We start from the raw sequence: 11,158 nt of genomic DNA, 5'->3' as shown, positions 1-11,158 counted from the left end.
CAAAAACAGCACTGCACTGGGGTCCAAGTGTTTAAACACATGAGCATGTGGGCAAATTTGATACTCAAATCACAACATACCCTAAATCAGTTGGTTTGTAGGAGATTAAACATTAATTTTTTTTCTTTGCTAAAATTTGTTTTTCTTTGCTGCAAGGGCAATACTAGTTGCCCAGAAAAGATGCCATCACCATGCTTTTGAACTTCAATCCAGTCTCTGTGCCAGTGGAGAAACAGAATGCTACCCACTCAACACAAGGAGCCAGTCGAAATTTAGACTGTGTTCAAGGGGCCATTAGAGAGTTGTGATGTCATCCACATTTCCTAGCGGGGCCATCCCAACAATAAAATCTTTCAGAAAAGGTTTAACTTACTCCTGCATTGAGGTCCTCAAGATCACTAAGGTAGACATGATCCCCAAAGGATTGAGTAAATGAAGTCATATAGAGGTCAGGGGATAAAGGTTCCTCGTCTCTGAATGAAGACACGCCCGAAGGCAGCCTTGACCTCCTTGTTCCGCAGGCTGTAGATGAGAGGGTTGAGCATGGGGGTCACCATGGTGTAAGACAGGGATACCACTTGCTTGCTCTCAGGAGAGTAGCTGGCCTTGGGGCGCAAGTGGATGACCCCCGTTGTGCCATAAAACAGAATTACCACGATGAGGTGGGAGGCACAGGTGGACAGGGCCTTGTGTCTCCCAGAGGCTGATGGCATCTGAAGGACAGCAACCAGAATCATGACGTAGGACGTAGCTATAAGACAGAAGGGAACTATGATAACTAACACTGTGACCATGAACATACTAGCCTCGAAGGCTCTGGTGTCTGCGCACACCAGGCTCAGCAGAGGTGCTATGTCACAGAAATAGTGCCGGATGCCCCGTGGCCCACAGAAGGGGAAGTTAAAGAGCCAGATGGTGTGGGTCAGAGCTACTGGTAATCCTGCGAGCCAGCAGGTGGCAGCCAGCAGGTGGCACAGCTTCAAGCTCATGATGGCACCATAACGCAGAGGCCTGCAAATGGCCAGGAAGCGGTCCCAGGCCATGACCGTGAGGAGGAAACACTCAGATGTGACTAAGGACAGCACGAGGAGCAGCTGCAGGGCACAGCTTGTGGGGAACATGCCACGCCCAGGCCGCAGCAGGGTCACCAGCAGACGGGGCGCCACGTCCAGTGAGAAGCAGATCTCCACCAGCGCCAGCTGGCGCAGGAAGAAGTACATGGGTGCACGCAGGCCTGGGTCCAGGCTGGTGAGCATGATGATGAGCGTGTTGCCTAGCAACGTGAGCAGGAAGGCGGCCAGGAAGAACACTGCAAGCATTGGGCGCAGGGAGGGCACATGTGAGAAGCCCAGCAGCACGAACTCCAGCTCCCGGGAGCGGCTCTGATTGGTCCAGGGAGGTGATGCCCAGGAGGGTGGCATGGGGCCAGGACTTAAGGGCAGGGCGTTAAGGACCAAGGAGGAACCTTATAGAATACCAGAGGGATGAGAAGATGGAATGAGAAGTGTAGCTTGTGATTCCCATTCCCAAGGGGGTGCTTATCCAATGGTAAGCCAAGTCCGGTGCTTTATCATGGACAGAGCCCTTCTTAAATCCCGCAGGGAATGTGGGGTGAAGCAAAATGTACTCACCTGCTGATATGGTCTGTCTTTGCCCTTAAGGCCTCTGTCTTCTGACTCTGCTTTCCTTGGTTGTTAAGGGTCCAGGAATGTAGACATATAAATTATAATCTTAAGAGATGAACACTGACAGTCCCCAGCTCTAAAGGGTAACCACTCTCAATGGCTCTCCGCTTTACAACAGCTCCTCTGTCAACAGCCAGAGGTGAACTGTTAACTCCCTTGCCCCTTCTATCCAATAACTTCCAGGACCAAAGTTAACTCTTAATAGTTGTTTCTACATAACGATCAACATGAATCCCATTCCTGTTTTTTCTGCATGACTCCTAGCAGGCACCCCATGCCTGAATCTATAAAAGAGGGCCAGTACTCACCTCCATTGCCACAGTCTCAGAATTCCAACATTGGCTGTGGTCTCAGTTAGCTTTTGTGATAAGCTTTTGTGCCATGGTGCCTTATTTTTTTAATTTTAATTTTTTCTGGAATAAAGTTTGCTTCTGGTTTAATAGACTTTAGTGGTCTGTCCCCCATTTTTTCAAGTCCCTGGACACAACAGTTGGTTGTACCATAGATTTTGTTTTTGCACAAAGGCCTTTGGGATTTGTTGTTGTTTTGAACTGGCTCTCCTGAACTCATTATGTAGACCAAGCTGTCCTGGAACTCGCAGAGATCCTCCTGCCTCTGGCGTGCACCATCACACCTGTGAGATGGTTCTTGGCTAGTTCTGCATCCTCATCCCCTCTGCACTTCTAGCTCACTAGGCTTGCTTTCCAGAATCATTTCATCTGTGGTTCCTGATATTTTCTTCTCACTTCACGACTTTGCCACACAGGCAGCCCTGGTGAAACTTAGTGAGTCACAAACCAAAGCAGAAGGGAACGATATAAATGTGTGGAATGGGTTTGTGGGAGAGTGGGTAAGAGGGGTGGGGTTAAAATAGGAGGGAGTGAGGGAAGAGCATCGCAATTTTCTAAGTATTATGTACACTTCATATATATGAAATTGCTAAAGAACAAATTAAATTTGGGGAAAAATCATCAGAACAATTAATGGAATGTGGTTGGGTTTTGCTTTATTTAATTATTTTGTTTGTTTGATTTTAGTTTTTTGTTTAGTTTTTTCAAGATAGCTCTGGATGTCGTGGAACCCCCAGTGTAGTCCAGGCTGGCCTCAAACTTGCAGAGATCCACCAGTCTTTGCCTCGCACTTTTTGGGATGAAAGATGTGCACCAACACCAACACCCTGCAGAATTTGTTATCTTAAAGAGTTAAGATTTCTAAGACAGCTCCAGACCAAATTAAAAAAAAAAAAAAAAAGCTGACCAGGGAATAAAGATAAGCACTCTGCTAAGACTCCCTCAAGCATGGGATGAAACACCCACCAGCAATGCAGACTGAGTCTGTTCCGCTGCCAGTAGAATGAAGGCTCTAAAACTCTGAACACAACTGATTTTAGGATGCACTAATGGGTCATGAGCTGCAGCTTGAAAAGAAAAACACCTGCATGAGGGAAGGGCTCACCCAGTGAATTAATAACATGAGAAAGGAGAGGGTCTGGGTTAATGATGGGTCTCTTAGAGTGATGGGAAAATCCCTGCCACATATGAGCAGGACAGTCCCCTCAAAGGCTCCTGTCTTACCCGGGAAGTTATGATAACAGGATTTCAGATGGAGGCTGCATGCCACAGTACTACTTATTGGGGTAGTCAGTGCTGTGCTAAAAATCCAACACAGCATGGCAATCTTTCAAGGAGGTCAGAAGGCTGGGGAGATAATGTCTGATAAAACCCTGCAGCACAAACTTGAGGCTCTAAGTCAGACCAGTCAGACATGTCAGCAGGTGCTGGTAACCTCAGAATTGGGTGTAGGGGCAAAGATGGGAGGACCATCAGCCATCTGGTCTAGGTGAAATGGTGAGTTCCAAGTTCAGTGAGAAACGCTGTGTTGGAGAGACCCTGTGTTGAAATACAAGGGAAGTGATACAGGAAGACACCAAAAATGACCATGGTCTCCTTAGGTGCATATCCATGTACACACACACACACACACACACACACACACTCACAAAGAAAGAGACAGAGATACAGAGAGATAGAGCTAGACGGAGAGAGGCAGAGACAGAGAGATGCTGCCTATTGACAATGGCAGTACATGCTAATATTCTAGCACTATGGAGATGTAAGAAGAAATATCAGGAATTCAAGGCCCTCCCCAACTACATAGTGAGTTCAGGGCCATCCTGGACTATGTGAGACTGTGTCTCAAAATATAAAGTATGGAATGGGATGGGGAAGAAAAAGAGAGGAAACATAGTACAACAACATGGAAGATCTTCAGGAAATATTGTGCCCCAAAACACAAGTTGTGGAATCAGAAGAACAGGGTGGTGTCTTAGTTAGGGTTACTATTGCTGTGATGAAACCCCAGGACCAAAGCTCCTTGGGGAGGAAAGGGTTTATTTGGCTTGTGTATCTACATTGTAGTCCATCACTAAAGGAAGTCAGGACAGGAACTCAAACACAGCTAGAACCTGGAGGCAGGAGCTGATGCAGAGGCCATGGAGGGGTGCTGCTGACTGGCTCACTCCACATGGCTTAGTCAGACTACTTTCTTACAGAACCCAGGACTACCAGCCCAGGGATAGCACCATCCATAGTAGGATTGACCCTCCCCCATCAAGTACTAAGAAAATGCCTTACATATTGCCTACAACACTGTCTTATGAAGGCATTTTATTAATTGAGGCTCCCTTCACTCGGAGGACTTTAGCTTATGTCAAGTTGACATAAAACAATCCTGCACAGATGGTATGACAGAAACAAACCAGAGACTTGCCTTGTTTTTCTTTCAAGGCAACATGAACAGGCAGAAATGAAACATGAATGTAGGAAAGGATATACTCTAAAAAATGATGGAAATTCCTCTCAAACATGAAGTAATAGCCAGGGAATTTTAAATTTCGTCTTTTAAAATTGTGGAGTGTCAAGATTGCTCAGTGGGGAGGTAGAATGCCTACTGGATGAAATCTAAGCTGTCAGCCCTCTTTCTTCCCAACATAGTCCAGGCCTGCCGATCTCGAGCCCCACCTTTCCCAGCATCCTGCACTTGCCAACTGATGAGTCCTCCTTCCCTGATTTCACATTTATCACTACCTTCTCTGTCACAGTTTCTTGACAGCATTCTGCCCCTGACAGTGCCTCCCTGTGCCAGGACTTAACTTGCATTTTTCTCCTGAAGTATCTAGTTTTGCTTTTAATGTTTTTATTTTTGTGAGTGTCGGTGTTTCCAGGGGGAAACATACCATGAATTTGAGTGAGTGTATTATTTTTCTTTACTTATGTTCGTTTTACTAAGGAGACAGATAAAAGTCGCTTACATAGAAATACAGCTTTCAAAGAGAAATTATTTTTAATGCGCAAAGATGTATACTTGAGTAAAGATACAATAAAAATACTACTGTGAATAAAAAAAAGATGGCTCAGTGGGTAAAGGTGCTTGGTGCCAAGCCTGACGACTTGAGTTTGATCTCTGCAATCCACGTGGTGAAAAGAGAACATGAAAGTTGTCCTTTGAATGCCACACGCATGGTGACATGCAGACACACACACACACACACACACACACACACACACACACACACACACACACACATCCAGGCTCGGGATGTAGGTTTGGATTGGATTTTAATCATTGTGGGGTATTTTGTTTTGGTGATTTGTTTTTGTTTTTGTTTTTCAAATAGAATCATTCAACTGGAATCAGAGCTATGATGTCTCACTTCTTAAATTCTCCATCACCCAAAGAGGGAAAACAGATCCTCTCTGTGTCTCAAATCAGAATCTTTTGTGATCAAGCTTCTGGTCCACTCCTGAGCCAGAAAATACATTTAGCAGTACCGAAGCAGTATTCTTCTAACGAATTAGAGCCCTTTAAAATATGACCATGGCATAGACCAAGGATGAGAACCATTCCTAAAATCCCTCTGAACCGCATTCTATCTTAGAATGGGCAAACAAAGAACACCACATCCTCTTTATTTTTTTCTCAAGATTGTGTCTCACTATGCAACTAAGGTTGGTCTGGAACTCACAACATAGCTCAAACTGGCCTCCAACTTAGGGAGATCCCCTTAACTCTGGCTCTCAAGGTCTGGGATCACATGCCTGAGTCACCAGCACTTCCTGCCACACAGCTTCAATAGCATCCAGGATGCCCATCTCTCTACAGGAAAAAAGCTGTGCCTGGAGAGATAATTCTAAGCACAGACTCAGTGCCTCCTACAGGAAGCTGGAAGGAGAGCTGGAAGTCACAAAGCAAGCAAGGGCTTTGGTGTGTGATCCCAACCTTGATGAGTGCTCCTCCATCCACCTGTGAAGGGAAGGTCTTAATATACCTGAGGCTCAGAGAAAGAGGGATGAGAAAGATTTGTAACTGACTAAGTGGCCCCAGGTGTTTCCAAGGGTGAAATAGAAACTTTAATCCAAAATCTACCATTTAGTAGTTGTGAGAATGGCTTAACTTCTCTGTCCCTCTTCTGGAAAGTCATGAAAATAGTGGTATCTGCTCCTAAAATGTCAGTGAGGATTAGATGAGGTTGTATTGACGTTCAAAGTCTTGAGATTCAAAAGCTTCCATGGCAATTAGCCATCATCATCATCTTCATAATCACCAGGACTCTCAGCATACTCCTCCATCACAAACAATATCACCCCATCATCACAATCACTATCATCACTGTTATCTTTCTCATTGTCACCATGGATCATGGCCATAATCATTGTCACCATCCAAATTGTCATCTGAATCATTTTATCATTTACCAACTTTTTATCACCATCATCACCACCATTATCACCATATCATTATAATCTTACTTATCACCACCATCATCATATAATCACTAAACCATTGTAATCTTAATCATCACCATCATCTCATCATCATCTGACCATCATCATCACCACCACAAACAGGGAGAGCAGCAACAGCAGAATCTCCATACTCATATAATCTTAATCATCATTACCATGATTAACACCTCCATCAGAATCACCAGCAAAGAATAAAAAAGAGAACAATGGTGTTCTGCTCCCAGTGATCATTACAGCTTCTGTCAATCAAACAGAGACCATGTTCATTCTTCCCTGCAGCTTGATCCCTTGCCCTTCATAGAGAACTCACTCACCTTCTGCTTCTCTTTCTGCCTGGAACTAGGTTGTGACAAAGCTACTTCCTTGAACCAGGAGCTCCTGGAGCTGACTGGGATTCAGGACACCAAAGCTTTCAGTCTTTGGCTCTGGACAGAATATGAGAGCCCTGAAGACTCTCCCCTTGGAGACTTGTGCTCATTACATATCTCTGTGGCCCATGTGAAGTCAGAGGGAGGTGGAGAGTCTGGAGCTTCTGCTTTCCCCCAGAGACTATTGTCCTTGCCATACTGTCTCTTCCTGGATTTCCTCTGATCTACTGGACTGTTTTTGCCTTTAGCTGCACATAAGAAATCCACAGTCTCCTCACTGGCCTGTAATGTCCCTAAAGATTTCTCCTGACCACATTCATCTTCATGTCTTACCACGCTATGGCACAACTCTCTATATGCCAATGGCTCCTAGCTATGGAAGGAAAACTGAGAAGGGATTAAGTTTTGGGTATGAGAAGCCCATGGCCCACAGTTCTACTTCAGCTGGTGAGTGAATAAAGAAGATAAATTAAGAAGGTTTGCACAGACTTCTCAATGGGCAAGCAAACACAGCCCTTCTTTCTGGCAAGCTTGCTGATCAATGAGAGACCCTGTCTCAAGACTACATGGCACACGAGAATACAGGGAGACACCTAATGCTTTACTCGTTCCTCTGCATGTGCATGCACAGGCATGCACACCCTCACATTCATGTGCATGCATGCATTAAAATGGCATGTTAATCCCAGTTTCTAATTGGCATGCATGTGTATTTATGTGGAAGTGAATGTATACAGAGGCCAAGACACTAGACATGAGCCCATAAGAAGGAAGGGGCAGTTAAAGGGAGATGGGGGAGGGTAACAGAACACATGTGACATGAAAGTGGAAGAGGGGAGCCTGGAGGTGGAAGAGACAAGTGGGGACAGGGAGACAGAGCAGAAACAGAAGGCAAGCAACCAAAGTAACTATATATTCCTTTGTGTTGGTTGGGGTTAAAAAGAAAGGAATGTAAAAGGAGGAAAGGAGGAAGGGAGGGAGGGAGAGAGGAAGGGAGGGAGGGAGAGAGGGAGGGAGGGAGGAGAGTAGGGGAGGGAGGGAGGAAGAAAGGGAGGAGGGGAGGGAGGGAGGAAGGAAGGGAGGAGGGGAGGGAGGAAAGGAGGGAGGGAGGGAGGAGGGGAGGGAGGGAGGAAGGGAGGAGGGAGGGAGGAAGGAAGGGAGGAGGGGAGGGAGGGAGGGAGGAAGGAAGGGAGGAGGGGAGGGAGGGAGGGAGGGAGGGAGGGAGGGAGAGGAGGGAGGAGGGGAGGGGAGGGGAGGGGGAAGAAGAAGGGGAGGAAGGGAGGAGGGGAGGAAGGGAGGAAGGGAGGAGGGGAGGAAGGGAGGAAGGAGGGGAGGGAGGGAGGGAGGGAGGAGGGGAGGGGAGGGAGGAAGGGAGGAGGGGAGGAAGGGAGGAAGGGAGACGGGGAGGGGAGGGAGGGAGGGAGGAAGTAAATGAAAAGAAAAAACCAGAAGGAATATAAGATGCAGAAGTTGAGTCCTCGGAGTGATGTACATGAACTTCTCTCTTCAGAACATGCCATGGTCGCTGGCTGCACTCAGGAACTCAGAGCTGCTTTTGACCTTCCTCACAGTGACTGCTCTTTAAACTCCTAGCAGCCAGGCTGCTCAGGCCATAGATGGGGGAAATCTGTTCCCCTAGACAATGGCTCTGTTGCTGCCCACAAAGGTAGCTTTACTAAATCTCTATTGTTCCAAGAAAACTCCAGATTCAAAGGCTGGGGTGCAAACCTGTGAGCTCTGAGAGTTAGAGTAGCAACTGCCTAACTTTCTCTGTTAGCTGGCATCCCAGAACCCTCTCTCTTTCCACCCCACCACAATTGAAAAAATAAAAATAAATACATAGAAAGCAACCTGTGCTCACTCCCCCCTGATGCTGCCTGTCAACTAGTTGCTAGCCCCACCTCTCTGAGCCCAGGTTCATTTTGTTTAATTAACACAAATGCAACACATCTTTACACAGTTAAACAAATGTAGCATATGCAAATGGGACAAATCTTTGCCTAGGTAAACAAATATTCCATGACCCACCTCAGCTGTGGTCACCTGCACATGATCAAGGAAAATTCTGAGAAGCAGCACTAACTGGACTCCATGAGTTACAGAAAAATAAAATTAATGACATGACGTGTAGGTAGGAGTGGGATGTGTTGGGGATATCTGGAGGGAGTGTTTATGAAATGTATGTAAAATTTGTAAGCTGTAATTTGAATTTTTGAGTAAAATTTAGAATATTTTAGAAATATTTAAGTAAAATGCCTTTAAACAAAGATGAAATACATCCAATGAGCATGTACACAGGGCTTTTTGAGAAACCAAGAACAAATCAAGCCAGTGTGAATTTTTATTTGTAAACTTCAATAATAATTAAAAAGTATTAACCAAAACTGATGCAGTTGTCAGGGAATTTTTGACAGTATGCATTACATATTCAGTGAGTGTGTATTAATGTTGACTCAGAACATGACTGAAAGAAGCTTTGCAAAGAAATTAATCTAGGATATTTGATGTACCTGTAAGCATCTTTATGACGTTTTGTGTTTTAAAAGAGATTTATTCATTTATTCAATCTGTCTTTGTGTACACATGTACACATGTGCAGGTGCTCCCAGAGACTAGAAGATGATGTCAGGCCATCAGATTCATGTGGAGCTGGAGTTATGAGTGGTTGTAAGTTCCCTGATGGGGGTGTTGGGACCTGAACTCAGGTCCTCGGCAAGAAGAGGCCATACTTTTACCTGCTGAGCCATTTCTCAAGTTCTAGTTTGTGCTTTTAATGGAGAACCATTAGGGGAAAATCACTTATAGATGTCCAATGATATAAACTATCACATGCACACAAATGGTGTGATAAATAGAGAGCCCAAGTACATAGCTATAGTTATTCATAAGTATGTCACAAACTATGATGGTTACCTATTGTAATGTCAAAATATAGGTTACAAAACCATGTCTGGAGCTAGAATGATGGCCCAGCAGTTAAGAGCACAGGCTGCTCTTGCAGAGAACCTATGTGTTTCCAGCACCCCCACAGTGGCTCACTACCATCTGTAACTCCAGTTTCACAAGATCCAACACCTCTTCTGGTCTCTGCAGTCACTAGACACCCATGCAGCACACATACACACTTCCAGGCACAACACTTATACACAGAAATAAAAAATAAATAAATCTGAAATATATATACCAAGCTTCATGCAGTAGGTTTACATTTTCGTTTTTAAAAAATACATTTGGGGGTTGGGGATTTAGCTCAGTGGTAGAGCGCTTTCATAGCAAGGCCCTGGATTTGATCCTCAGCTCCAATAGAGAGAGAGAGAGAGAAATACATTTGGAGGGTGAGGATATGATTCAGTTAATTGAGTATGTACCTGAAAGGCACAAAGTCTAGGTTTGAGCCCAAGCTCTACATAAATGGGTTGTAGGGCACACGCCTGTAATCCCAAAGCCAGAGAGGTGGAGGCAGAAGGTCATCTTTGACTACACAGTGAATTCAGGAAAAGCCTAGGCTACATGAGACTGCCTCAAAAACACATTTAAAAATGTAATTTCTATGTAAGAATAGGTTTTAGAAATTATTGCCTTAAATTTTTAATAACACTTACCTTCGTGTGGGAGCACATGGGAGGCACTGCTTCTCACATTGTTGTCTGCTGTCAACTTACTCTGCTAAGCGTGTATTTCTTCTATAATAAAAGTATTTTATCATATTTCATAATGCTCAGCTAGTGGTGTTGGGAGATGTTTTAATTTTGTTTGAGTCAGTGGAACTTCTGCCTCTTTTTTCTTGTCTTGTACTAAACACACATATTCTTGTGATACCTCTGAGAAACCAAGATCATATATACATCCTACAAATAGTTCCAAGTCTCCAGATTCTCACCCTCTGCACATGGCATGTCACTTGCCATTCATTACAAGATTCCACAAATGCCTTTTATAGGTTCAGTGTCCTTCATTGTCTTGGGAGCAGCTTGAGAGCAGTGATTGAATTTCACATGCCTGTTTGATGCCAACATCTGACACAAGTCCTTGATCCTGTCAGGAGTTACAAACTGTCTGGGAACTGATTTGGAACCAATGCTGCATTGGGGTCACCCTTACAAGCCCCAGTACAACCTGATGAAAAGTTTCACCTGAATTTTTGCTCCAAACCCACAGAGACTAAAAGCCCTCCAAGGCACAGCTCTTGGAATTAAGTTGGCCCTTCTACTTGCAGCTGTCTGGAAGAACAGAACTCTCTTGAAAACACAAAGTATTGAAATATGGAGAGCCTGCTTGAGAACTCATTGCCGAGAACTAA

General features: G+C 44.8%; 1 protein-coding gene across 1 annotated transcript; it reads right to left on the bottom strand.

Moving 5' to 3' along the window:
* Positions 1 to 449: 449 nt before the first annotated feature.
* Positions 450 to 1,421, bottom strand: LOC118595864 (olfactory receptor 10A7-like). The gene has a single exon (XM_036206685.1). The coding sequence runs from the start codon at positions 1,419 to 1,421 to the stop codon at positions 450 to 452; it is 972 nt and encodes a 323-aa protein (XP_036062578.1).
* Positions 1,422 to 11,158: the final 9,737 nt, after the last annotated feature.

This window comes from Onychomys torridus, chromosome 1 (assembly GCF_903995425.1).
Source record: "Onychomys torridus chromosome 1, mOncTor1.1, whole genome shotgun sequence".
Lineage (NCBI taxonomy): Eukaryota > Metazoa > Chordata > Mammalia > Rodentia > Cricetidae > Onychomys > Onychomys torridus.
The sequence above is the reverse complement of the archived record's forward strand: the minus strand, read 5'-3'. Positions and strand labels throughout refer to the sequence as shown.